A 27533-nucleotide genomic window follows, 5' to 3' on the forward strand; every position below is an offset into this window, starting at 1 on the left:
GACTGGATGTTACCCTTTGGAACTGGGTGATCCCAAAGCCCTTGCTGCTTGTCCTCCAGGCAGCTCTGTGCCCGTGGCTGACAGGATCCCCTGCAGCAGCAGCAGCAGCGGCTCAGGGCAGTGGGACCATGGGGCTCCATCCTGCAGGCACAGCCTGTTCCTGTTCCCTGTTTGTTCCCTGTTCCCTGGCCTGGGACAGCCATCCCGTGCTGTTCATGGACAGCTGGCTGAGAAAGGAAACTGCAGGGAGCAATTTTCCCTCCCCATTCAGCCCATCTTTGCTAAGGCATGACGAGGAGCATCCAAGCAAACGACAGTGCCCAAACCCAGCACAGCCAAGCAGAAGAGGGATTTAGGGTGTGCTCAAAGACTCTTGAGCAGAGCAGCCCTGAGACGCTGGGCCAGGGGTTTTCCCATTGCTCCGGTGTTTAACAGGTCTGCACTGCCCTCCTGCTCCTCCTGGGGAGCCACTGCCCAAATCAGGGATGAAGCTGGAGCAGGGGGAGGCTCAGGCTTTGTTTTTCTCCCCTCAAACTACAGAGCAAACAGGACCATGTGATGTGCTAACCAATGTGCTTTATTTTAAGTTTTCCACAATCATTAAGGATTTTGTTTGAACATTGAGGATTTTTTTTTTAAACTTGATTGATCAAAGTTCCACATTCAATTGGTTTTGGCGATTTCAGTTCATCCCCCTCGAGTTCCCACCTGCCACATCACCCCAAGGGGACCCCCATAGGGTAACCCCTGCAGCAGCAGCTGGTGAACACCTCCCTGCCAGCCCTCCTACCTGGCCCTGGGGGTTATCAGCAGCACAGGAGCAGGGGGATGCACTGGATCCCTACCCCGGGCCAGTTCATCTTGTCAGCTCCACCAGTTTACATTGTCAGAGAAACCGGTCCCAGCACAGGGATCCAGTCACTCACCTTCCACAAAACAAGAATCAGATCCTTTATCATTCAATCATCTATTTCAATGACTGTTGATTTAAGTTTAATATTTTATATTCTTACAGAAAATAAAAATAATTGGATAAAATGGTGATTAAAATCACAGTCAATTTGCAATGCTTTCATTGAAAGTACCCAAGCAATCTGATTTAAAAAGACGTTAAGAATCAAATCTATTTTTTAAGAATTGTCAATAATATTCCAATGCAACTTGTCCACTGACCTGTGACTCAGTGGGTCATTTGTGAGTGAGCCAATCTCACAGCCTAAGACTGGCCACAGTTACCAACAGTGAAACACCACTGATGTCTAAAGTTATACCAGGAATTAATTTGGTCCCAAGCCCCCATCCGTGCACTCAGTGCAAAGAACCAGGCAGCAGTCGCTGTCCCAGGTTTTCAAAACATTGAACATGTTTGGAAACAAACTGTGGCCTTCCAGTTTCCAAAGCATGGAGCAATGCACCGAGTCCTACCAACACATCTCCTGAGTCACCCCTTCACACACAAACCTGAGGAAATGCTCTTCCTCCTCCATGAGAGAATTACTCATGAGATGGCAACGAGACCCCAGCCCTACACCCTGCCAGAATCCCCCGGCCACGCCGCCCTCTCCCCGGGCAGACTCTGACACACTCACTCACGTTGGGTTGCACATCAATAATCCAGTTGCCTCCACCCTGTTGCCAGGGCTGCTTTCCAAAAGGAGGTAGGGTATCAGAAGCTGGAGCAGCAAGGCTCATCAGCTCTCATGGGGGGACAGGCATCTACCCAAAGATGCTCCATGCTTACAGGTTGTCCAGTTAACAACCACTTGTGACAGAAGGACTCTGGGAGAGTCGGATTTGTACCTGCAAAAGGTGGGGAAAGATCTCCAGAGAAAATAACGAATGGATGTTGTGACACTGACCAGAATTTCTAGAAATAAAATTAAACCAGAAGGTCCCACACAGTGTGAGCGGCCACGTGGCTTTTCCTCCTGTGCAAGCTCTGACGATTCCAGTGCCCCAGTCCTAAGTGAGTGAGTCCTTCCCCGGGGGTGGCTTTGTTCATATTTTATTTAGTGCACTTAAAGTGACATTTTCTACAGCTGTCAAAAGTGAGGTGGCATTTTCTGCATGGATGTTGGCCCATGCAGGGAAGGTCCCCAGCTGGAAGATGCTCTTGGCCCATGTGTTCATAGCCAGGCTAAGAAGCAGAACTCCCATAAGATTCATGAGCAACCCAGTTCTTGCCTACAAAAGAAATACAAAGACAGCTGTTGAGTTTAGACTGGACATCTACAGCATGTGAAGCACGAAGCTATTTGAATGCAAACATTATAAAAATGGAAGGTTTAATTGCTGTTAATATTAGCAACATTTTAAGCAAGCTTAAAGCCACAAAGGCCATTCTGCAGCTGCTTACCAAGCTTTGATCCATCAAAAACACTAACATCTGTTTAGCCTCAGGAATGTGAGCAGGAACTGGGACTAAGCCTAATTTTACTCATAAGCTTTGTTTCACTGAGCTGGGGAAATTTTCCTGCATCCAGAAACCTATGAATGTTGAGCTGTTGACACTAGAGAAACAGGACAAGGGGCTGGGGGATGTTGACCACATTCAAGACCACTTTTGTCACCATTTGGAGCCATGGTGGCTCCAAATTTCAACTTCATGCAAGCTCCTTCCATCCTGTGCCTTCAAACACCCTTGAGAACAGCATCAGACTTCTGTCTTCTCATTTTACTACATATTGAGCACGAACAATACAGAAAAAAAAACCTTCTTTAAACACTCAGGCTGATTGTTTTCATCGTTTTATGTATCTAAAGGAACTTACCATATCCTTGACCATCAAATGTCCAGAGGAAAAGGCAATTGAGTTGGGAGGTGTTGAGACTGGCAACATGAATGCATAGGAGCATCCTATAGTTCCTGGTATCATTAAATAGAGGGGATTCACTTTCAGACGAATGGCCTGGAAAAGCAGAAAGGAACAGACATCGGACCTTGGGGATTTGAGCCGCCAGCAGATGAACCAAAGGATGCAAACAGCCAGTGTGCTGTGCACAGCTCCATCCCACACTCTGTCATAAATAATCACATCTCTCACAACAAAGTCTGAAGGATTATTATCCTTCAGTGCCCACGTTATGCTACAGGATTTGTTGCTCCCAAGGGTTTTGAAGAGCCTGAAGCCCAGGAGCAGGAAAATTCCCCAGTGCCTGTCCCAGCACAGACCCAACACAAACCCACCCACCCAGGGGCAGGGCAAAGAGGGGGCAGAGGAGGAGCTGCTCTTGCCATGGGATGACCTTACCAGCTCTGCCAAGACAGGCAGAAAGATGATAATAGTGGCAGTGTTGCTGGCAAACTCTGTGAACAAGGCGATGACAACCGTGATGAGGATGACAGCCACGGGAGGTGGCACACCCTCCAGGGGATGCAGACGGCCTCCTATCCACACAGACAAGCCAGACTCCTGCAGAAGGGACAGAAAAAACAGGAGCCATCCTCCTGCATCCCTGCAGGGGAACTGGTCCTCTCCTAGAACTTGCCCTCAGGGTGTCTCACAGCAAGCAGCTTGCAAGGAGCTGCAGATATCTGCTGTGTATTGTTGTCACTTGGAGCTGACAAGTATGTCCTTTGAGTGTGATGACTCCATTGATACAAGTTTTCCAAAGCCCAATGGGAGCACCAAGTGACCCCTGCTAGGATCCAACCCTGCTGGGCAGGATGATGCCTCACCTCACAGCCCTTGGCCATGGCAAAGCCTCCTCCAAGCAGCAGGATGATGTTCCAGGGCACTGTCTCCTGGGCCTTCCTCCAAGTCAGCAAGGGCTGGGTCTCTGTGTTCGGTGCTGGACAAAGAGGAGAGGCCTGTGTCAAACACCCACCCAAAGAGGAGCATCAGTCATGGCCTGACTGAATGACAGCACGAGTCTGACAGCAGCGCTGAAGCTCACTGACCATGAGTTGCTGATCAAATGCACACATGGAGTGTCTTGAGTTAGCCAGCTAAAGGAACATTTAACTTAGTATCAGATGTAAAAATAAAACAAAAAACATTCTAGCAATAAAGTTTTCTTTGAGGTTTTCTTGATTTAATATTTAATATGGGGTTAATTTTCTCTCTGTAACAGACATAAACATTGTCTTCAACAGATGGGGGTCCATAGAAGGAGGAAATTTTCTGCCATTTGAATTAAATATGTTATTAATTTTTCATTCAACAGCCAGTGAGTTTAACAGCAGAGAGCTCATCTCCCCTAAAAGCCATTTCTTAATACTTGATAAAGTGAGCTCTGTTGTATGGAAGGATGCACTAATGGGACTGAAACTTTCTGTTGAAAAAGGGCACATATTTTATCCACAGGAGGCCTGATTAAACATCTTCCTGTGTATGGACAACACAACAAATGTGCATAACTCAGAGCAGCTGCTATTTTGTTCCCACAGATCCCAGGCGATTCTCCATCATCCACAAAAGGCCTTCAGCTCTTTCTCCCCATTCAGATCATCTCTTATTCCAAGCAGTTTATGAATTGAAATTTGTATTTCATTGCTCCTCAAGACGACTGACCCAAGACTTCAGAACCTGCTGGAGAGTTTGAGCTTTAGGAATTCAAATTATTCCAGAAACTGAGGAAGAGCACCTATGTCTGAGAATGGACAGCTAGCCCAGCTCTGCCCTCTCAGAGGTCCATGCTCCCTCGAAGGACAGGAGCCTTTGGGAAGTCAGACACCAAACCTCTGTTCCACCATCAGATCTGCTGTGTAAATGAACATCATGGGTAAATGAACACCCATTTCAGGTCACTTCATCCCACCATGGCATCAACCCTGACAGCTGCATGAGCAACGGAGCCATTCCTGCCATCAGCAGCAGGGCAGCGACTGCTGAGCCTCTGCTGGTGCTTCAGATTTTTTTTAAAAAGCCTCCCTAGGATCAAATGGCACCTTGAAGCCAGCCTGCTCCACACTGCAGCTCCAAGGGGGCACAGCATTGCTCCTTGCCAGGACACAGGCAAGCACACAGCCCCTGCCTGGAGAGGTCTCCTACTCACCTTTCAAGTCAAACCACCACCTGAAGGAAGGTTTTTGTGAAGGGAAGAAGAACAGTATAATCACAATGGTGATTCCTGTAACTGCATCTGAGATAAACCTGTCCAAAAGCAGCAGAAACACTTGTAAGAAGCACAAGCCTGTAGAATTACAAAGTTTATGAGAACAGGGATTTACCAAAGAAGATTACAAGTTTCCATCAGGTTTGAACAATGCTTGTTTTTCAGAGTTCTTTTCTTTTTTAATTCCCTGTCGAGCTAATTTTCTACCATGGGTTGTGAACCCCCCAGAAAAGCTGCCCTACAAAAGTAAAAACCAAGATCTAATCCCCTCCACACTGATGTTCTGGTTTTCTGATTGCAGAGTTATAAGGACAAGTTTCCTGAGCCTATTGCAGGGAGGAAGAGAGACAGAGCCCAAACCATCTCATTTACATGAGCTCTTTGCAAAATGCTCAAACTGTCAGGTGAAAGGCAGGCTCCATCCAGTAAAAACCTTAAGCATGTGTTAGATTTAAGGAGTTATTAACTGATGAGGAAAAGGTCCATAACTACTTTGCTATATTAAGGAAATACTTACCAAACTAGGATTTTATTTGAAAAAACCCACCAAACTATGAAAATCTCTTATTTTAAGAAATAACAACACCCTCTGAGCTCTAGCATCCCCTAACTGCTGTGTCTATTCAACTTCACAAGGTATGGTTGTCACAGGGGACACAAACTTGGCAAACAGACATGATGGCACTCAGAATCAGCTCCTGCCATCTCTTTTCAGTCTTTAGACCACTGGTGAAACCAGTGAATTGCCTAAAGAACTCAGTATTTCACTGCAAATATACCTATAAACAGCATTCCCAACTTTAAATCCTAGGCATGGCCTCAAACAGACACATCACAACTTCCCACCAGCTTCATGCACCTCCTACCCTAGGAGACAGAAAATGCAAAGTTGGCTCTGCTACTTGATGCTCAGTTAATTTATTCCAGGAAATCTGAGTAATAGTGTTAAGCAACACAATCAGAAACTCAGGAATGTCAGTGAATTGGAAATGTTACTGCAAAATTGCAGAGTGGAAGGAAAATAAAGTCTTACCCTGGTGCAAACAAGCTTGCCCAGCCTGGAATGAATTTGGGATCCCTGGAGAACAGCATGATTGCAAACATGCAGAAGAAGAAGAAAATTGCCTGTTCTGCAAACCTGAAAAGAAATGAGGTCAAAATGCTGATGTGCTAAAGGGGTGGATCCAAGCTGGGACAAGTATCCAGCTCCTGCTGCAGCATCTTGGCTGGGAAGTGAGGCTGATTTTCTAAAACCAGCTACAGTGACACATTGGGACAGGCTGTAAATCTATTTGCAAATACTGGTGTTTGCCAGCAATAGTCTCTTATTGGAAAACATTAAGGAGAGGCAAGATGGAGATCAGGAATGCCCCAGCAGTGGGATGCAAGGCTGACCCTCTGGGTGTGGAAGGGCCAAGCAGCTCCTCGTGGTCACTCCTCTGACCATGTCCCTCCAGGACAGCAGCCAGGGACGGTGGCACTGCAGCTCAAGCCATACAAAAGGATGACTGAGATTCAAATCATACATGAGACAGCAGGAGCAAATTCCTCCAAGGTCAAAATCTAAGCACTGTCCCTTAGACACATGACAAGCAGCAGGGTAAAAGGCAATAGCATTCACTAAGTATCTAGTGGAGTTAAGGTTTAACCAAGGTTTAAGATGATGCCTCAAAATTCTATTTAAAATCTCTGTGAGCACAGGCAAGGGCACACAAGCCCTTGGGAAGAGGCTGCTTGAGCTGATTTTTAGTTATGGGGCTGCTAATCAAATTGGTGGAGCTCAGCTTAATGGACTTTCCCACTCCTAGATCTCAAAGTGGGACTTTGATTCTTTCAGAGACATTTTGCAGGCTGCTCGATAATGTACTGAATGGAACAAATAAACCAATTGCTTTCATTTACAGCACAGGCACAGAGAGCTGCCTTTGAAGAACCACTCCATGTTCCACACAACAGAAATAATTACAATGTCAATAGCATGACACAAACATCACTGGATATTCACAGCACTGCCCTGAGCATGAAAATATTATTTTACAGATGGGGAAAGACAGACCATTTAAGGAAAAACCCTACAGTTCCAACAGTCTTCAGTAGTCTTGGCTGCCCAGAATATCAGTGGAGGGTTGGACATATGCAAGGTTGGATTTCAGCTTTTCCTGCTTCCTCCTTTTTCTTGGCATTTCTCAGAAGTCTAAAACTCATGTTTCTTTCAGCTGGTGCCTTACTCCAAAATATAATCCCCATCATTGCAGTTTGTAGCAGCTTTTATTTTCCTCACTTGACTAGCATAGTTGAAGGAATTATTCAGAAACAATAATTTGTTCCATGGCATGGATCTGACTTCTTTCTGTATACTTTCTCTTAGCTTTAAGATTTCCTAAAGTATATCCACCATCCATATCATTCATATCCATAATTTGATTCATCAGCCTTCTCAGCAAATGCCTCCTGTATGCACAAACCCTTGAAATCCAGCCTGTGTTGTCTAGCACCTATCTCACACAGAACTGGGTTTGTTCCTGGAGTAGAAAAATCATCAAGAGTAATTAAACAACTCAGCATGAATTCCCTCTATACCAGGAATGTTGCTGTTCAGAAGATTTGAGTGCAAGCTGCTATTTGCAATTATTCATGCTAGCAAAGGTGAGGAGGCTGGAGCATGCAAAAAGCAAAGTTCAGCAGGTTACAAACAGACTCAGTAGAAATATAGGTATAATTTTCTTTAAAAGTCTCCATTCCCCACAGCCCTCCACTCTTAAAACAGGATATTTGCAAACCCACTTAATTTCTTTCTCATTTCTATCCCAGCTTTCCAACTCACTTTGTTGGACCCAGTTTCTGGTAGTCCTCCTTTATCACCTCCTTGGCTCGGGCCTCTGCATCCACTCTTATATTTGACTTTTTTGTTTTCCAGCCCCTGCCAAGAAACACAATTATATTTTTACATGAATTTTTACATGCCTCTGACCTAAGTGACACATAGGAAATAATGAATTTTCTATGCAGCACATGCAGGACTCAGTGTCCTTCTCCAGCACCTGCTCTTCAAGGTTCAAAGAGCTGCACATCTGTGGCAGCTCAGTTTGTGTTATCTTCAGATTATGAGGAGTAACAATGAAAATCTTTGCTGAGATAAAGGTAATGAGGCTTTATTTTATATATCCTTTGTCTCTGCATTCATACAAAGGAGTCTCTGCAGAGGTGAGGAAGTTTCCTCTCATTTATATTCTGAACTGTTTCCTCCAGCATGGGCTGTGATTGCCAAATGAAAGTCCCAACATTGCAGGATTTCCTTGTCTTCCTTCCAAGCAAGTTACCTACTTGGGCAGAACGACTAGGAATAGGGTGACACAGAAAATTAATCTGTCCCTTCATTTTTCAAGTCACTTGTAATTTCCTGGGTGATCCCAGGATGCTGCTGGGGATCAACAAAAAATGTGAGGAATTTCTAAGTGGCCGGGAATGTTAATGTGCTCCTGGCTAAGCCTCTTAGCCTGGCTGCACTGACTGCTCACAGTTTGCTCCTTTGCAGCATGGGTGTACAAATGATATATTCATATCTTGCACTTCATCTCCCATCACAGCCCATGACACTGAACCTGGTTTCTAACACTGTGACCTTGATTAAAACTACAACCCCAAATTCTGTATCAGACACATCTGCCCATCCCCATGGTCCCCTGCCCTTCCTTAATTAATTTGTTGTTTCAAAGGGTGGCTGGATGTTCTATAGAGATGAATGGCTGATCATTCAGAAGCTCCTGCATTTCAAGTTCCTGGCCCTTTAATTTCTTGGTTTTTGGGAGGTGTTATTAACAGCAGCCTCATCTCAGCCAGCCCACTTCAAAAAGCTCCATTCCCCACAGCCCTCCACTCTTAAAACAGGATATTTCCAAACCCACTGAATTTCTTTCTCATTTCTCTCCCAGCTTTACAACTCCCTTTGTTGGACCCAGTTTCTGGTAGTCCTCCTTTATCACCTCAGCCTTTTAATGCCTTTTGGACTCAAGCAAACCCTAAGTGTCCCCCTGCCCGTGCCCTGCTGCAGACACCCAGGACCTGCCCACAGAGAAATCCAGGCACCATCCCCAGGCAGCCACAGCCCAAGCACGGCTCCTGTGGAGCCTTGGCTGTACTTGAGGAGCTTTGCAGTGTCCCCTCCACCACGGGGGAATTCTGGCATCTGTGCCGGCCCAGCTATCCCAATAGAGCTGAGCCCTGAGCTGGGGCATGAGCCAAAGCAAACACAGAGCATCACGTCCCTGAGCTCCACAGCAGCTCTGCCTTTCCCTGGCTTTGGCCTCTTCTCTCACCTGAGGGGCTGGGCACGTGCCATGCCCAGGGACACGGGAATTCAGCTCTGCACAAGCCCTGGCACACGGTGAGAGCAGCACAGCTCTCAGCAGTGAGCTGGCCAAGCATCACACAGCAGCACCCAGAGCCTCCTGAGAAGCCCCAGCAGCAAGTCAAGGACAAGCCTTTGGCATTTTCTAGATTAAAACTTTCCCATTGATCTTTTTTTCCCCTATGTCTGAGACAATGTAAATATTTGGACACCTGTTCTTCTTTTTCCTCTCTCCCAACATTTGCATTTTAAAGTCTAAACAACAATTAAAAGGCTTTTCTAAATATCACAAATTCTGTATGGTCCCTGGAGGAAGCAAGACTCTGTTACCATCACTTGTGAGAGTGTGGAGGGGGAAAAAGATCTCCACATGAGCAGCAGAGCAGTGCTGCAATCGCTGAAGGCTGTGCACACTGAGGGGCTGCATGTGTCCAGCAAAGATTTACTGGAAAAACATGTTATTCTCAGTTACAGATTAACACCTTGTTGTAAAATTAAGCCCTGTTGTGAAGTAACCTGTTCCAAACCCAGGTTTTTGCCCCAAGAAGAGTCTCTGTCTCTTTCATGGGGAACTAAGATTTTATCATGGTGTTCAAAGCTAGATCCTGCTTTTCCTTTTGTCATTAAAAGTCTGCCATTTACCCTCCATAGGCCAGGGTCAGGCAGTAAAACAACCTTTAAAAATTGTACATTTAACTGAATGAATATGCATACTCTGTACATGTATTTAATTTGGATAAAATATATGTAACCATGAGATATCTTTAAAACCTTCCTATTCTATATCAGCTTTTTAAAATAGATGACTTGTTATGGGATGGGCCTGCTAGAGTTAGTTGTAAATTCCCCCACTTTCCAGGAGGTGATCCTGGGTGATATCAGTAGATTTAGGATGAGAAGCATGAGGAAAACATATTATAATGCTAATATAACCAGACTACATATGTGTATAGTGAATATCAACATACCTCAGGTTAATTCCTCCATACAAGATGGAGATCCATAGCCATCCCATGAGAAGAAAAATCAGCATTAAAGGAAATGCAAACATAAACCAAGAACCAAAGTTCACCACATCACATTCTGGAAAATAACTAAGCAAACGGGAAAAATCAAGTTAATGCAAGATGGGAAAGCAACCCTTCCATCCATGGGTAAACAAGCATCTGAAACCAGCAGTGCAATATCCCACAAACCTGCCCCTGTGCATTTCCCTGTGAGTTATCTGGACATAAGGAAATGTGAGGAGTGTTGTGTTGGGACAGCTCCCAGGACACCCTGCCACCCCCATCTCACCCAGCCCAGCTGTGAGAGCCCTGGAAATCTCCCTCCAGCTGGACAATGCCTTCATGCAAAGATCCTCCTGAACACCCAGGATTAAATCTGCTACAGGAACTGCTGGAGAGTCTGGACATGAACCTGGCAGGGATGCTGCAGTGCCCAGGACAGGCTGTATGTACTCCTTGTAGAGGTCAGCAAAAGTAAGAAATACCTGTGGGCACCTGGGCTGGCACAAATCTCTGCTCCTATGCACATAGGAGGAATATTTTATGACTAAGAAGTAGTGGGTTCATTATTTTTCTTTCTCCCATACAGCAGTAGCTATAATTGCTCACAAAGCACTGCATAAAACAGTTACCAGGTTAATTGTAGGTGTGGAGTCAAGTCCCATTAAATTCAATGGGATTAAAAGCATCAGTGAGGTGAAGCACACATGCTCCAGTTTGGCTGACAGCCTGCCTGGCTAGGCTGGAAACCTGATTATTAAATCTAAGGCTGGTGCACTCCCTGCTTTCATTCCCCAAACACTCTGGAAGGGCATGGGTTTTCCAAGCCAGCACTTAGCACAGAAAGGAATTTCCTGCAGGGGTGGAGAACATGTCTGTGTCCTGCAGGATTCACAAGGACCCCAGGACAGCCTCCCATACCTCTTCAGCTGTCCCAGAAGGATGAGGTTTGGTGCAGTTCCTGTCAGCGTTGCTGTACCTCCAATGCTGGCTGCATATGGGATTGAGATGAGGAAACCTTTCCAGATGTTTGTTTTGTATTCCTCCTCCTTCTTTAAGTCTGAGAGAGCATCACTGGAAAGCTCCTTCTCCTCCGCCAGATCTTTGCTTTAAAACAGTCCAAAAGAGAATCCGGTGAAAGCCCTGGTTTAAATACAGTGCAACCACTTCAGAGCCTTGACAGAAGGAAAATTCCCAGTTTTTAGAAATGCAAGCTACCAGTGTGGTGCTCAAGGACACATTAGCAGCTCAGTGCTGCAGAGGGGTCTGCTTGGTGAAGTGCCACATGGGACTGTCAGCCCTGCAGAGGACAGAGCACCCCCAGACCCATCCATAGGATTGAGGGTGCCTGTGCCTTGCCCAGCCCCTCAGCAGCTTGTGACACTGAGCACAAAGTCCACAGGACTGCCAAAAGGAAAAAGAACTAAAATTTGATAGATTTGAGGGAAGAAATATCTGTTCCTGTGTTCCTGAAAAGATGTTTCCTCCCCATCCTTGTCATCAAAGCAGGACCATCACCAGTGTGCAACTCCTGGGGGTTTTAACTCATTGGCTTCACACATTTGATGCTCCTGAGAAAACCAAGGCACAAATCCCCAGCAGGAGACATCTCTGGCTATGATTTCAGAGTGGCTGAAAAAAACCTCTGTAATGATTTGGACATGCAGAGGGATGCTGGACACACAGAGGAGGGTTTTTATCATCAGTGATCAGGATGTTCAGTATGATCAAAACATTGCAATGATTGAATTTCGAATTCCTAACACTTGGTCTAGCTCAGGGGATAATTCTCTCTCAACTCTCTAATACAAACTTTATAGTTAACTTACTCCTCAGTACTTGCCAGAAACTGCATCTCAGTTGGTACAGTGTAAAGTTTATTCTGCTGTAAAGATGCTGAAAAAGAAAGATGAGGACTTTAAAACAGTTCAAAGCATCTAGAAAATTCTCCTTGAACCAAAGAGAGGGACAGAGGAAACAGCTACCATTTTAGAGGAGGGGCTGTGCAAATGAAGGGTGAGCTCACACCATGGGGATGGGGTCAGGAGATCACACCTGGCAGGGATGAAGGAGCCCTCCTCCTTCTGCCACTGCTCCACAGCACCCAGCTTTTCCTCCAACACCCAGGCACTTGATCCCTTTACAGCTTTTGCCACAGGCTGGCCTTTGGGATCTTCTAACACAGCCCAGACTTCGAGGGTATCCCTTACCATGTCATGAGTTTGGGGTGGGTTTTCTTGGGGGAGGATTAACTTGAATCATTCTTAGGAAGGATCACTGTTGGGCTTTGCTGTATCTGTAAGGCAGGTTCCCCAAGGCACAGCCAGAGCATTCCCTGTCACTGAGCTTCATTCCCATGGGGTGAGAATTTTACACCCTGCAGACATCTAGTGCAGTCACCATAAGGCTGAAATTCCTTCTTTCAAGACAAGAGTGAGACACATTTGGGGATTAGGTTTTTTACCAGCTCCTCCAAAAGCCACCCTGACAGCAAAGACCATTCCAAGCCCATCATCCTCTCCACAAATGCCAGAGCCTGCAGGCTGAGCAGCCAGTCCCAGTACTCTGGGAGCTGCACACCCCTTGACCACACCAACCGATGGGAGAACTCAGAAATCAAAAAATAGAAATGCAACACAACCACTCTGTGTTAGCAGACCTGACTTTAAGGCTCACGGCATTTGTGGTTACGGCTTGACCTCCTGAGGCTGGGAGATGTGCTACCAAGCCTCATTTTCCACGTTCCTCACAGGACTGGAGCACTTGTGAGTTTTATCCACCTTCAGCCCACGTGGCCCTTCCCCATCCCTGCTGGCTCTGCTGCCTTTCCTCGTCCTCTCTGCGTGGTTTTGGGTCCAGAGGTTTGTATGCCTGCACTTCCCTGTGCTCTGCAGACAGCCACAAACAGAGAGCCCCATTCCTGCTACTGCCACCCAAACAATCCCCAAATTTCTCTGCACCCTTCTTAGCCCAAAACCCAATCCCCTTCCACCCAGTGTGACCTGGATATCAAAAGCATGGAGAGAAGCCAGTGGTCAAAGTCTCTGGACCCACTCACATGTGCACCAAGACACCGTGCTCGTTCCAGCTCAGTGAACCAAGGACTTTTGCAATGCCATGTTCTACACATGGCTAATTTCCTGAATTGGAGTTAATTGGCTTGGACACACACATGCTGAGCTTTCATCCCAACTTTGCCATGATGAAGGGATGTAATTAGAAGGATGAACATTAACCCATGGTTGACTGTTGGTCCCTCAATGGATTTAGCCCAAAGGCTCTTACACTTCTGTCCCACTGAAGCCCAGTCCTGGCTCTGCAAAAACATTTCATTCTACTTCAACATTTTTAAATTTTATTCCCCTGCTAAGCTCAGACTACCAGCCCATCTGAGCAGGACCATCTGTGAGTTATTTTTCAAGGAAGAATTGCAAAGGTAACCATGCAAGGGAAAGCCAGGCATACTGTAGAGATTTTCCTATGAAATTTATAAAAAATGAATTGAAAATTATTACAGGTCCATAAGTCAGAAAAGGCCAAAGGTAACAGAGTTTGGACCCAGCTGTGCACACCTCTCACAGAGCACTATGAGGATTCTGTGGCCATTTCACCAAAATACCTCACATACCTTAGAGGCAGAAATGCTTTTCCTAGATAATTTTTGCTTAATGACATTTTTTACTGTTTCTAAAAGGTTGAAAAGACCTGAAAAGGACTATTTCCACTGACTGAGGGATGCAGGCAGCACTGCTGTGGCCACACCCTGCCAGCACTGCCTGGGATTAGGCAGTCAAACCAGGCAGCACTGTCCAAAAATGCACATTTCCCACCTACACCTTTAGAGACATAATTCCCAAGTCTGTGACTCAGTTACACCTCAAGCACTGAATGCAGTTTATCTTGAATTTGCAGAATATTCTCTATAAAGGAAAAAAATACTTGAAATACTTTCTTGTGATTTTTGCCTGGAGATATTTAAGGTGCTCAGAGAAATGAAATATTGCCAATGAGGGGTTGGTTAGTGGGCAGAAGCAGAGAGAGGTCAGGGTCACTGGCACAGCAACTTCCAGCTTGTCACACACCTGTTGCTGGAGATGTCAGACAGAACTGCAGGGCTCACCTCCAAAAGGAAAGTTCTAGATGCTGAAAAATGTCTGTTGGTGTTAAATTTATAACCTTGCTTTGATCCACCTAAACCAGCTGAGACTTCAGCCACCCAACCTCACTGCCTGCTCTCCTGCATCAGAAGCCAAGCGTGTGAAAATGAACAAATCATTGCACTCAGTTTTAGCTGTCAATGACACAAGAAAATAAATATTTGCTGATCTGTAACATGCTGCCCACATGGTTGAGCATGGACATAAGTGACCAAAATCTTGATATTCTCTCATCAGGAAAAAAGTGTCACCAGCTGATCAGAGATCACTTAAATTCAGGCTTCATGTGTGCAAGCAAAGTCCTACACAAAACTGGTTTCATACACTTGTTGAATTTTTTGCTGTGAGTCAAATGCTTTGAAATGTCACATATTCTTTATTATATTTTAAATTGTTATTTTTGCCTCATGGACTCTACCACAGTGTTATGAAACCAAGTCAATTGGCAAACTGATCTTATCACATGCCATTGTACAAGTTTTCTTGCACATACAGCTCCTTTCACAAATGAATCTTTTTTGAAGCACAGATCACAATTCAGATAGATCATAAACATTTAATAACCTATGAAATGAGTATATCTTTTTCTCATCTGCACATCTCCACTCCTAAGTGTAATGTGAGATTCATCACTTTTTCAAGGAACTCAGCTTTGCTCATTCATTTAGGAAGATTACAGAAAAGGATGAGTCTGCCTTAGGACACTAAAGTTCAAATAAAAAGTCTACATAAAAATGCAGATTTTTATGCATGAAATGTACATTTTACAGGTGGTTCCTCCTTTGTTCATATAATAAATAAACTTTTGAAAGCCTTTATCTCAAAAAAACCCACAAAAACCCCAAACATAATCACACCATCAAATTATATTTGCAAAGCATCACTTTATTCATTCTTCTACCTGCATGCCCCTCCTTTGCCTTTTCTGGTTTCTCTTACCACTGCAAGTGTGAGTCAAGGATGTTAATTCTGTGCTTAACAGTGTCTAGGACAAGGTGGGGAATCTTCCTTTTATGTGTTCCCAAACTCTTCTGTACTTACAGCCACAACTACACAGTCAATTTCAGAGGCTGGGGACAAAAAGGTTAAAAGCAGACTGACAAGACACAGAACAGGAAATTATAGCAAGGAAATCAGTGAGGCTGATTTTAATAGATGTGAATAGTCAAAAATTCATAAAGCAAACATGGTAAAGCAACCTGGAGTGCAAATATCTCATAATTGCTAAACATCAATGATGAATGATTAACTATATCTTTATTAGATGTGCACATGTTTGAGCCTCCTCCTGGGGACTCCTTTATCTGCCTTAGGACTCAGCAGGAACTAAGAAGCCATTGCTTATAAATCACAGAGGCAGATGAATTACTAATTAGTGCAAGAAGAAGCAGAAGAAGAAGCTGTGAGTACTGCTCCAGCTATCAGCAATAGCTGCAAAGGGGATGTCAGGATGTCATTTCTGATTGCTGTTTCTCATCACTGTCTGCCAGAAGCCCAAAGTTCTGGTGATTGCCTTGTGAAGACAGGGCTGGAGAAAGGTCTTACCTGGCCACATACCCCTGACCTATCCTCAGCCTGCTCAGGAACAACACCACACAGCAAGATGGAGATGGAAAAAAATCACAAAGCACTTTAGAGACAGATATTTAACCTGCCAGCCTTCCCTTGAGTCCCCTGCTTTCTCCTCCAGCTCAGGCTCCAGTTCCATGGCTGAACAAGCAGGAAAACAAGAGAACACACAGGTCCCAAGTGCACAACAGCTCTGTGTGCCACAGGGAGGGACCCCACTCATCACCTGCCCTATCTACAGCCCTCCCTGGCTCCAGCTATCCCCACAGCATCCCTACAAATCCCACCACCACTGTGCCACAGAGCTGGACTTTAACCTGTGCCAGCAGCAGCTTTATGGAGCAGGTTGGCTGGGCATCACCTCTTTTTGGTTTTCCAGGCCACTCATAAGCATTGCCTCCTGCATGACATGAGAAAAGGGCAGATAAAAGGGAGTTTTCTGCCAATATTCTTCCACCATGGGAATAAAGTGTGCAGTAAAGGGGGACCAGCCCTGAGATTGAGCTGCAAGCTAATGAACATGGTATTTGTGCCAGTAAAGTCAATAAAATGGGGCAGATTTGAGGGCAGCAGGGCAGACCTCAGCTGGCTTATACTACTGCCCTGTCTCAGTTACCTTGGTTTTCTTCATTTTCCCTGTTCATATCCTTAGATGTGTCTTTCTCCCCAAAGAGGCTTTTTAAAATTGCATTTGCAATTGGAAGCATCATAGCAGTGGAGGCAGTATTACTTAACCACATGGACAGGAAAGACGTTGTCAACATCATCCCTAAGATTAGTCTGAAAGAGAGAAAAAAGGAAAAGCTGAATTTCTTCAGTTTGGCAAGTTCTCTGACACATTGGGAGGAAAAGCTCATGTGCAGAGATAACAAAACCAATACAAAAAAGGATTTCTATGACTCTCCTGAAACTGGATGGAGCACAAGTATGGGACTGACCCAAATGATTCTCCCTGTGCTGCACTGCCCCAGGGGCAAACAGCTGAACAAATGGAGGAAAGGGGGTGTGGGCAGCCCCTACTATTGGAGCAGCGCAGCAGAGCCTCTTCCCAAGCCCCTGCAGCTCACAGCCCCCAGGGAGAACCCCCATAGTCACCTGGCTGGCTGGACTCCCACCAACATGAGCACCCGGAGGGCAATCCTGCGGTGTAAATTCCACTCCTCAATGGCCGAGGCCATGATTAAACCACTGAGGAACAGGAAATTGGTGTCTAAAAAGTATTGTGGGCAAACTTTGTTAGATGGGAGGATCCCCAGGAAGGGAAAGAGGACGATGGGCAGCAGAGCTGTCACAGCCAAGGGCAGGGCCTCGGTGCACCAGTACAGGGCCATCAGCAGGATGACATAGAGGCATCTTCCTTCCTGCAAAAGGAGGAGAGGAAAAGTGAGATGTGGCATTACAGAGACATCTTGGCACTTGGAGACGCTTAGAGAAGCAAAATGTTCCAGTTACTCCCTTAAGGATACAGTACTGCTCCCAAATCATTTCCATCAAGTGCAACATCCACCCTCCTACATTGTGTAAGGAGTTCAGGACTGATCTGAGACCACAGCAAAACCAAAATCCTCCTTGACTGCCTGATCTTCCCATGTGCTTGCAGGCATCAACCAAGGAATCTGCCCCACAATACTGAATTAGGGCTGGTATTGCTGCTGACATGCTCAGGTGTCTGACCCATTTAATGTTTGTGCTTTCCTTACAAGTTCCGCAGACCGTGCTCTGCACAGCTATGCAAAAACAGCCTCGGGAGATGGATGCCCCCCACATTTGCAATAGGCAGCACTCAGAAAGGTTTCTTTTCTTGGATCAGAGTCTCCCAAGAGATTTATGAGAGCCCATTCCATGGGAAGGGATCCCAGTCCCTACGGAAATCAGTAAATCAAGCACCCTGGTGTCACAGCACTTCCTGTGGGCTGCATCGCTCAGCATCACCCCGGCCTTGGCCAAGGCTGGCAGGAACCCAGGGTCCCCGGGCCACAGTGTGAATTCACCCATCCACCCAAGAGGCACAAACTAGACCAAAGCCATTTGTCACCACAGCCAAAACAATGAGCAATGGGAGGAAGTCGGGAGAGCGGCCCCGAGCCCAGGATGGGAGAGCCCAGGGTAGAGCTGAGCTGGGTCACAGCAGGGCTGAACAGGGACATTGTCAGCAAGCACAGGCAGAGTGCCCACTGCACTATAAATAACTGCTGAGCATCACTTGGAAGGCACAGAACTATTTATTTTATCACTTTTCCAGCTTGTTGTGCAGGTTGAATTGCTACTCAAAGGCATCTCTGTGCCTCTGCTCAGACCTTCCTCCCCTGGGCTTCTGAGGGGGAGACGAAGGCTCTGCTCCCTGCCAAGGCTGGGGACTGTGGGAGCTCCATTTTGGGCATAATGTGGCCTCAGCCCCATCATTTGAGGGTTCAGCCAGGCAGCAGAGCAGGTACAGCATAGCCACCACCTGCCTGTTCACCTACAAACAATTTGCTGCAGGCCTCGGCTGAAGGAGGTCAAAACCAACATGGATTCATGTTCGCTGCATCTGCAAGTGAAGGTTTGAAAGGTGGACAAAATGACAGATTTCCTCATTTTGTTTTAGCACCCAGGCTTTGCATTGGCAAGGGGTGCTACTAGCAAGGCCCCAGCACTTCAGTGCACGTGGAAACATGAGCACAGCAGAACTGAGTGTAAATGATTTTTTTTTCATACGTTAATTGTAGCAGTGTCAGTGCCTCATATGAAGTGCCTAGGATCTGGATTTAAAGATGACTTTCAGACCTAATTTTGGATGCCAGTAAAATGACATATGAGTGTGTGTGAAGCAAAACCCTCAGGCTCAGCCCAGCCCTGGCAGCTCTCATGAGCTCCCTGTGCTTCATTTCCCCCAAACCAGCAGGACCAGAGCAGCAAACCTGGCAGTGCTAAACTTTACAAAAATAAAGAATCACAGTTTCAAGTGTTTGCCACCAGTTTAGTGATTCAATTCCTGTGCCAACTGATAATTCCTCTTTACTATGGTTCTTTTTAAATGCCAAATAAATAGCTTTGCTCTCATTAAGCTCTCTTCCATTTGATTTCCAAAGGCCATATGGATAATTTTTTTCTCTCACTGGCAAAATATTCTTCAGTTTCCCACAAGGAAAGTTGCACCAAAGTCAACTTCAAAATAAAGACACTTTAGCTCTTACTGGAGTAGAGCAACTGAAAATATTTAACAATGACACAAGAGCATATCAGTGAAGGCTTTAATTGACTTTACAAAATAGATGATGTACAATTTAGAAAACTAATTATAAGTAATGGATATTTATTCTCCAGTGTATGGAAAATGTTCTGGAAAACACTACAATGAGACACAGCATCAATCTAATAACTCCTCTTCACTGCAAGATCAAAAGCCAAGGGGTAAAAATGAAACAGGGCAGAAAGAACTGCTGTGTGAGAGGCTTCCCTGAATTTTTGAAACGTATATGGATCAACAGGAAACCACTTGAAGAAAGCAGTAGTGCTGTTTATCCAATTTATTCTACCCTAAAAGAGGACATATTGCAGCTATATTGGTTTTTGAGATGGGACCACCATTGAACAAAAAAGGAACAAGACCAATCCACAATAACTTCAATTTCAACCAAATATTCCCCAGAATAAAAAAAAAAAATCATCAATAAAATTGAACCAAAGTCTATATGAAATTGAAAGCTTTTTGATTTCAAGATATTTTGCAAATGTTCATTAATTGATGTCCCCAGTGTTTGGTATGTTTGGTTAGCACACAAGCAATTAATGCTAACAAATGTCAGGAGAATGGTCCTTTGGGGATTTGGCCAAGGGTGCCCCTGGACAGGCTGGGCTGAACTCGCTGCTCTGTGTGGCACCATCACCTCCACATCTTTGTCCTTCCATCCCTTGGCTGCATCCTTGTCAGGACTCCTACTACTTCTTGTATCTCCCTGCAGCTTTGTATTTACATTTTTCAACAGAATTCTATCAAAGTTCATGGTGGCACATATGAACTTTAAAATGGATCTTGTGATCAGGTTAATTTTATAGCCACTTAATGATTTCCAGGAAAGCACTTGTGGCTCTGGACTGCAGCAGCTCTTCTTCCTGTTGCTCAAGAGCCTTGGGATCGACCTCTGCCCCTCCAGATAGAGATGCTGTCTTTGCTACACTGAGGCACTGGGGATTTTCCACGCTGGGGGACCTGCTGAGCTGTGGCAGAGGAAGCCAAGGCACGAGGTTGTCTCCTGTAGTCTCTGGGAAGGGCAGATGAGGCGCCCCAGGGAAAGGAGGCTCTGGCAGGGAATGTGGGTCAGGTGAGGTGAGCGGGCTCACCCAGACACAGCACTGGGATACAGGGACAGCCTGAAAGGGACACCAGGACCTTCAGCTGGACCTTGTTCCCCATCAGACCCACTGCCCACAGCTTCCCCACCCAGCAGACTCAGTGCTCAAAGCAGCCCTGCCTCGGCACTGCCAAATTCTGGGTTTTCTCCATCAACCCCTGAATGCTGCATGGTCATCACAGCCCCATCAGCCACACAGGCTCCCCACCACCCTCTAACCAGGTAAAAGAGTGGCAGACAGGGCTCCTCCGGGACCTTGATACCAACACCAAGAGAGATTTTGGCTGAACTGGAACTTTTCGAGCCCTTTTATCCCTCTGCTATCACCAAGAAACATCCTACCTGTGATATCCAGAACTGCCTGGAGCAGAAAACAAGCACTGAGTGTTGTCATGGCACAGCTGTGACTGTGCTACCAGCCCCACTGTGCCCACTGCCTGTTCTCCAGCGGGATGGATCTGGGAATCTGATTTCTACTAACCCAGCTCCTGCAAGCATTATGTAATCTGGACTCAGCCCAAGCCCTGTTTACCAGCCTCCCTGCCAGTGCAGTCCTTTTGCTCCTGCTGGCTATTTGCAGAGTGGCTAGAAAGGGGCCAGTAACACAGGGCCACAAAGCTGCAAGAGCTTCAGGGAATCTATTTTCCTCTGCTAAAATGACATAAGGCTTACTAAACACTTATATTTGAACTCCTTGAGGTATTTTGTAGTTGCCAAAAAAAATCCACCTCTGTTTTAAAACGAGACAGCTGAGCTCAGATAAAGTGGGCAAATTGAGTGTGTGGCAAAAAGTCACCAACTCAACAAAGAGCAGCCTGGAAGACTCTTCACTGCTCTTGTCAACTTTCACACATCCCATGCACACAAATACCACATTTATCACTTGGCTGTGGGTAGCCAGTCCTGTGGCTGTGTTGAGCTAATTACATATTATGATCTCCCATCTTCTTTTTTTTTTTAATACTTCCCAAGGGAGGCTACAGATCAGCCTGGCATGTGCTCAGCATCCCTGGTGATCTCCATCTGTACTGGGGCTTGTAGAAACACACCCACTTTATTGGTACACAACAAACTCTTCAGGCTCTTGAAAAGTTATTGTATGGAAGTTATCTGAACTTATAGATTTTAAAGTAGCCAGGGTTAGATGTATGAAATTTTAAATGTCCATTTAATTACTGTCACAGTAAAAATATTTATTATCAGTCAATTTCTTAGACTGTAGGATTGCACTATCAGAATTTTGCTCAGTATAGAACAAAAATGCTGCACTGAATGTGGCTTTTTCTGCACTGTCCATCTGCCAACAGATTACAACATTTGTGTTCATCACCCTCAACACCCTGCCCAGGGATTTCTTCCATTTCTCTTTTCATAGAACCACAGAAACAAGTAGTTTAGAAAAGACCTTTACAATCATAGAGTCAACCATTGCAGACACAGGCAGGAATCAGGCAGACATGTTTTATATGCAGTTGTGTTTTCCAATTAATACTAACTGCTGTCAATAAAGATTCCCTTTCCCCCAACCCAAGAATTGCTGCTATCACACCCTCTCAGTGCCAGCTTGCTCTTTGCCAGGCTGGCCCTCTCTCTGTGACTGAAGCTCACAGAGAATGTGGTAAAATGCAGTCACTGTACCTTCAGTTATCCCCCTCTTTCCCCACTGAAGTTCTTGCTCTCATCTTTTAACTGACCATTGCTTCTAGTTCTGTGGAACTGGCCTTCCCAAATCACCACACACAAACACTGCAGGGATGTACTTTGTATAAGAAATGTAAAACCAGGCTACAATCACTTCTTTCTCCTGCCAGGCTGCTCTCTAGCCTGTTCCCTGCCTGTCCATGCTCCTGCTCTGCTCTCCTGACAGGATCCAGCATGCAGGACAGCCACTCCCATCCCCTTTGTCTGCATTTGCATCCCCCTCTGCCCACAAAGACACCCTTCATGCTCTTTGCTCTCCAGGGCAAGCAGTGTCATTTTTCTTCTGGAAGATCTTAAAGTCTCCTGGTACTAACCAGGAGGACCCATCACCATCATCCAAGCTAATTTTAAATTGCTCCATGGCCACCGAGGAAGTCAAGTCTGTTTTCTGAAGGCACTGGGCCCTATTTGCCTGCTCAGAGCTCCTTTTAGCAGATTTGGCTGCCTCAGCTGTTACCAAGCCAAGAGGCTGTAGACATTGAGTTCATTAGAAGCTGTTGGAACAAGCTCTTTGCACAGCTCATTAAAAGTGCCCCCATGCCCCTTCCAGCAGAACAGTTCCTCCAGCCCCTCCTGCCCTGCCCCAGCTCTTTGCAATCATTCACAGCCCTCCATGCAGGGGGGTCACAGGCACTCCCACTCACGGGACAAATATTCAGCCATTTCAGCAGCAACCAGAGCAAGAGGTGACACACAGACCCCTGTGCAGAGAACTGGCTCCACACAGAGCATTTCCTTCTGCTGCCTGATGTGGTAGGCACAAAGCACTGTTCCAGACACAGCTTGGGGAGCACACCCTGAGGTCTCAGCAACGCACCCACAAAGCAGAAATTTCATTCCTCTATTTAGCAGAAAGGAGGCTGCAGACAAAACCATTTACACCAGCCTCCCTCTACACAACCACCACCTACAGAGGCCATCAATTTTAATTGCCCATTAAAAACAAGGGCAATTAACAGCAGCAGTGGCAGCCCTGTCACCATCCCTCTGTGCAGGGACTCACATAAGGATCTGGAGAAAAACCACTGCAGAGTGACAGCTGGCAAGAGCTCTAATCACAGCTTGAAGATGTGAACACTGGAGTCCATCACCAGTGAGCAAGAGCAGACCTGATGGATGATTTTTCTCTTTTGTGTTTCCAGGGGGATTTCACTTAAGTGTAGGGAAAACCCACTGCACCCACATCCTAGGGCATCACTCAGAAAGGACATACTAACCCAAGGAGCCACAGCCTGTTGTGTTCTATCACTTTAAGTCATGAGTTCTTGGTCTCCAGGTCCAAGTGAAATGTTGCCCATGAAGCGAAAGCTGAGGTGGCTTTTTATGGTAGAAATCCTTTGGGTGATTAAAATTGCAGAGCATCCCAGTAGGGAGTAAATGGTGACATGATGTGAGAACAGATTTTTAACATCAACAGAGAGGAAATTACTGCAGAGGTGCCTGTAAGACACATTCTCACAAGGGAAGGCTCATCCTGAGACCAGCAGAGGCTGAGCCTCACGGCTTCTCCTCTCCTACCAGTTTCTGTTGCACCGTGCCAGGCAGCATTCCAACATCCCAGCAGGAGCACAGGGCTCTCTCTCCAGCTTGTCCAACACCCCCGTGTTCCAGATGCACAAGCACTCGGCAGCATCCCGGCTGTTCCAGTGGCTGCACATCACCAGCACTCCTCCTGCCCCAGCCTGCTGTCCCTGGATGCCCTGCCTGGGACAGGCTCCCAGTGACTCCAGCACAGCCCAGCCAGTTGAGTTCTTGCTGGCCACCTGCAGCAGCTCTCACGAGCTGGCTGCCCAGGAGAGGCCAGGCTGGGCTGCAGTCCCGTGGCAGGACAGACAGACGCCTGACCGGCGGTGCAGCGAGGGCACGCAGCCTTTGCCATCACGTGCCAGGGCGACTTCCACACTCTGCCACCCCTGATCCCCTGCCTGCTGACCCTGTTCCTCCCCCTTGCTGCTCTCACAGCTGGTTAAAAGCATAACCTGCTCCTTCCCCTCCCACAGCCCCTCGCGGCTCGGGCTGCGGACAGGGGGTCAGGCGAGCTCCAGACGTCAGAACTTAATCCCCTGTTGATGCAACAGCAAGTTTCTTTTCTTGTTGAACAAGGGAGAGAGTTTAGTGTTGAAACCCTGGATGAATCATTGACCCCTGAACATGAACAGATACAATGGTGTACAGGAGTTAGCAGCCACAGGTTCCCCTTACGCCAAACCTTGGGAGAACTTGGGGAAGCTGCAATTTGGACTTGCTTGAAACACTCACTCATGTGAGCATCCAGATTTTGACAGGCACCAGCCAGCAGCACTGCTACCACCTGTGATGCTTTAAAATCCATGGAGAATGAAGAACAGGTGAGCAACAGAGCAGCCAGCTCTGCCAGGGTCTCCTTCCATCACCACAGCTGTACCCCTGCTTTGCCACCCGCTCGGCTGCAAACATTTCCACTTTCCCAACACCATTTTTTCTTCAATAAAACAGCATTGATCAGACCACCCTACCCATGAGGTCCTCCATGGACTGCACCCTAGAGTGGGCTACCAGCTCACTCGGGGAGCTGAGTGGGAGCGAGCAGCACCATTACACCACAGATATATTTTTTAGTTCTGTACACATACAGAAATCCCTTTCCTGAACATCCAAATCCTTGTACAGCCTGTGTAACACTACACACTTCAACCAGCACACAGAGCCCCAAGATCAAGGCCCTTCCCACAGTGCTGGGTTCATCTGTGATTTCTTCTCATTATGAACCACTGCACAAAAACAGACATGAGCTTGCACTTAGCATACAGTGCATCTCCTCCCTCTCTAATCCTATCTCACAATTTTAACAAGTGCCAAAGCCAAACAGGATGCTATTAAATACACTTGAAGTCATTTGTTCAGCTATTGACAATTAATGCAGAAATGTAACTATTCAGTTATGAAACTGCAAGGGAATTTAGTACCTGTTGTGCAATGTGTTTCCTATTCCTTGAGGGAGACATTCAACACAGTCCTATTCATAACTCAGCCAACAATACAAAACAGAGGAAAAAAGTGACATTAAATCCAAAGAAATGTCTCTTTTAATATATGGTGTCATTAAATAAAGCAATGGTCAATCTATTTTATTTTTTTAATTTAACAGGTGTGTTTTGTATCTCAAAGGAGAAGGTTTCACCTGACAAGCACTGAACAGGCAGAACTAAGTGCCAGCTCTGTGTCCTTACAGCTCCTAAACTATTCCATGTTTACTACATACTGATCATTACTTATTTTAAGTCATTCTCAAATGGATCTGAGTCAGAACATGAGGGTGAAATCTGGCTCACGCTGAAGTCAATGGTGCAAAAAAAGTCCACAGGGCAGTGAAGACATCCACAGTGTCTTCACTGCCCTCTGGACTTCCACCCAAGGCTCAGAGGTTCCTGGTGCACAAGAGCCGTGCAAAAAATTCCTCCAGCCCCCAAAGCCTTGCCGCAGATTGCTTTATGTGCAGCTCATCACATGCTAAAGCACAAACCTTCGGAGGAGACCAGTTTCCACCTTTACAAAACAGCACTTATCTTACTCGCAAAGCCTTTTCAGACACAGCACCAAAGTGCCCCGAGAGTCCCCCACAGCGGGGCGGGCACTCTCAGCCCCGCGGCACAAACGGCAGCGCAGCTCCGCAGCTCCCGGTCCCACCGCCACTCCCGTCGCTCATGGATGTGCCAGCGGTGCCAGGTAAACTCCCAGCGCCGGGCACTTACCTTCTACCCCAGCTCTGCAAAGCCCCGCCCTGGGTGATGCTGGTCTTGCCTCAGTTTCCCCAGATGCCATTTGGGCACTACTGATAAAAGTTACAGGGCGCTTGGGTACCAGCAAGAAGCACCGATCATTGCCACTGAGCTCGAGCTGATACGATCCTCCCTCCTCCCAATGTCCATATAAGAAACATTAAACAGAATTCACGTTACCTATCCCTTCTACCCCCTATAAACCCGACATGACCGCAGGACGCCCCATCCATTCGCACTTTAAGTTGCAAAAGGGTGAGGAGCTGTGCAGCGCAGGCTCTGCTCCATGCTCAGGCAGCAGGGTGACGCTCTCGAGAGGCGAACACCGCTGCTGCTGAGGCAAGCGGTGGCACGGAGCCCCCAGGCTGTATCCCCGATCCTCCCAGGGTGGAACGCCGCTCCACACACTCGGAGCTCCCGGTGCAGCATCCCCGGTGTGCTCTCCCGCTCCTTGTCCCGCAGTCAGTCTGCGCCCGTGCCCCGCAGTTCTGTCTGTGCCCGTGCCCCGCAGTTCTGTCTGTGCCCGTGCCCCGCTCCGTGCCCCGCAGTCTGTCTGTGCCCGTGTCCCGCAGTCTGTCTGTGCCCGTGTCCCGCAGTCTGTCTGTGCCCGTGCCCCGCAGTTCTGTCTGTGCCCGTGCCCCGCTCCGTGTCCCGCAGTCTGTCTGTGCCCGTGCCCCGCAGTTCTGTCTGTGCCCGTGCCCCCCGCCCCGCAGCGGGGTCCCAAACCCGCAGTGCCCACCCGGGGTCCCCCGGCGGTACCTTGGGGGGGAGGCTGAGCAGGATGGGCACCAGCGCCAGCGGCGCGCACAGCAGCACCACGAACCTCCGCACGCTCCACGCCTTCTTCACCAGCGCCCCCAGCGCCGCCATCCCGCGCCCATCGCCGCGGCCACCCCGCGCCCCCGCTTTATCCCCCGGGAACGGCCCTCCCGGTGGGCGGCACCCCCCCGGGACCCCCCGCCCTTCTCCGCCCCGCCTCGCCCTCCGGGAGGGGCCCCGCACCGCCCCACGGCGCTGCGCCCCGCTATACCGCCTCCTATCCCCGATACCCGCCCTTTATACGGCCCCTACATCCCCCTCCTTTCCCCCACCTCACCATTTCCCAGCCTTTTTTCTTTTTCTTTGTTTTTTTTTCTTTTTTCCTTATTAAAAATAAGCAAACACAACCAAACAAAAGGTCAGCGGCGTGGAGCGGGATAAAGCCATGGGAAATAGCGGAAAAGCAGGAGGCGAAGTCTTGGCTGACACAAGTGTGAGCTCCAGCAAGCAAGCGACGAGCCTTGACTGTACCCTCGGTGTCCTGTCGGGCTGGACCTTAAGGATGCTTCACGAGTCAAAAAGAAAACACAAAAGCTGCCCAGTTTGAACTCCGAGGGTGGATTTTCTTGCCAGCTCTGTCCTGTATTGGGGCCATCAGAAAGGAGATGGGGGAGTATGTGGGGCAGGACAGGATCCCCTCTCCTGACTGCAGTGAATCTCAGCAAGTGCTGCAGAAGCTGCTGGTCTCGTCTGAGCACAGTGAGAGGCAAACAGCCCAGGAAACTGAGCTGCTCCACTATCAGGATGAGCAAGAGATCAAAGCCAAGGGAGCTGCTTTTTAC

General features: G+C 47.1%; 1 protein-coding gene across 2 annotated transcripts; it reads right to left on the reverse strand.

The window, feature by feature from the left end:
• Positions 1-559: 559 nt before the first annotated feature.
• Positions 560-26802, reverse strand: SLC13A3 (solute carrier family 13 member 3). 2 transcript variants are annotated; one of them, XM_036395640.2, is made up of 13 exons: positions 26692-26802; positions 17235-17500; positions 16756-16919; positions 12243-12309; positions 11335-11520; positions 10375-10500; positions 7883-7978; positions 6092-6196; positions 4999-5096; positions 3680-3792; positions 3252-3413; positions 2772-2909; positions 560-2184 (listed from the first exon to the last, which is right to left on the reverse strand). In XM_036395640.2, the coding sequence occupies exons 1-13, from the start codon at positions 26800-26802 to the stop codon at positions 1999-2001; spliced, it is 1818 nt and encodes a 605-aa protein (XP_036251533.1). In that variant the 3' UTR covers positions 560-1998. The 2 variants fall into 2 exon arrangements, with proteins under 2 accessions (XP_036251533.1, XP_036251534.1); XM_036395641.2 differs by lacking the exon at positions 26692-26802 and adding an exon at positions 20816-20835.
• Between the last annotated feature and the right edge of the window lie 731 nt (positions 26803-27533).

Source organism: Molothrus ater, chromosome 17 (genome assembly GCF_012460135.2).
Source record: "Molothrus ater isolate BHLD 08-10-18 breed brown headed cowbird chromosome 17, BPBGC_Mater_1.1, whole genome shotgun sequence".
Lineage (NCBI taxonomy): Eukaryota > Metazoa > Chordata > Aves > Passeriformes > Icteridae > Molothrus > Molothrus ater.

Bases quoted from the DNA above. Each gene is read 5' to 3' on its own strand.
- SLC13A3 (XM_036395640.2), bottom strand. From the start codon at position 26,802: ATGGCGGCGCTGGGGGCGCTGGTGAAGAAGGCGTGGAGCGTGCGGAGG. The intron at 16,920-17,234 runs GTGACTATGGGG...TCTCTCTTTCAG, and splicing joins GTGGGAGTCCAGCCAGCCAG to ACTAATCTTAGGGATGATGT. The intron at 10,501-11,334 runs GTATGGGAGGCT...CCGTTTGCTTAG, and splicing joins CTTCTGGGACAGCTGAAGAG to TTATTTTCCAGAATGTGATG.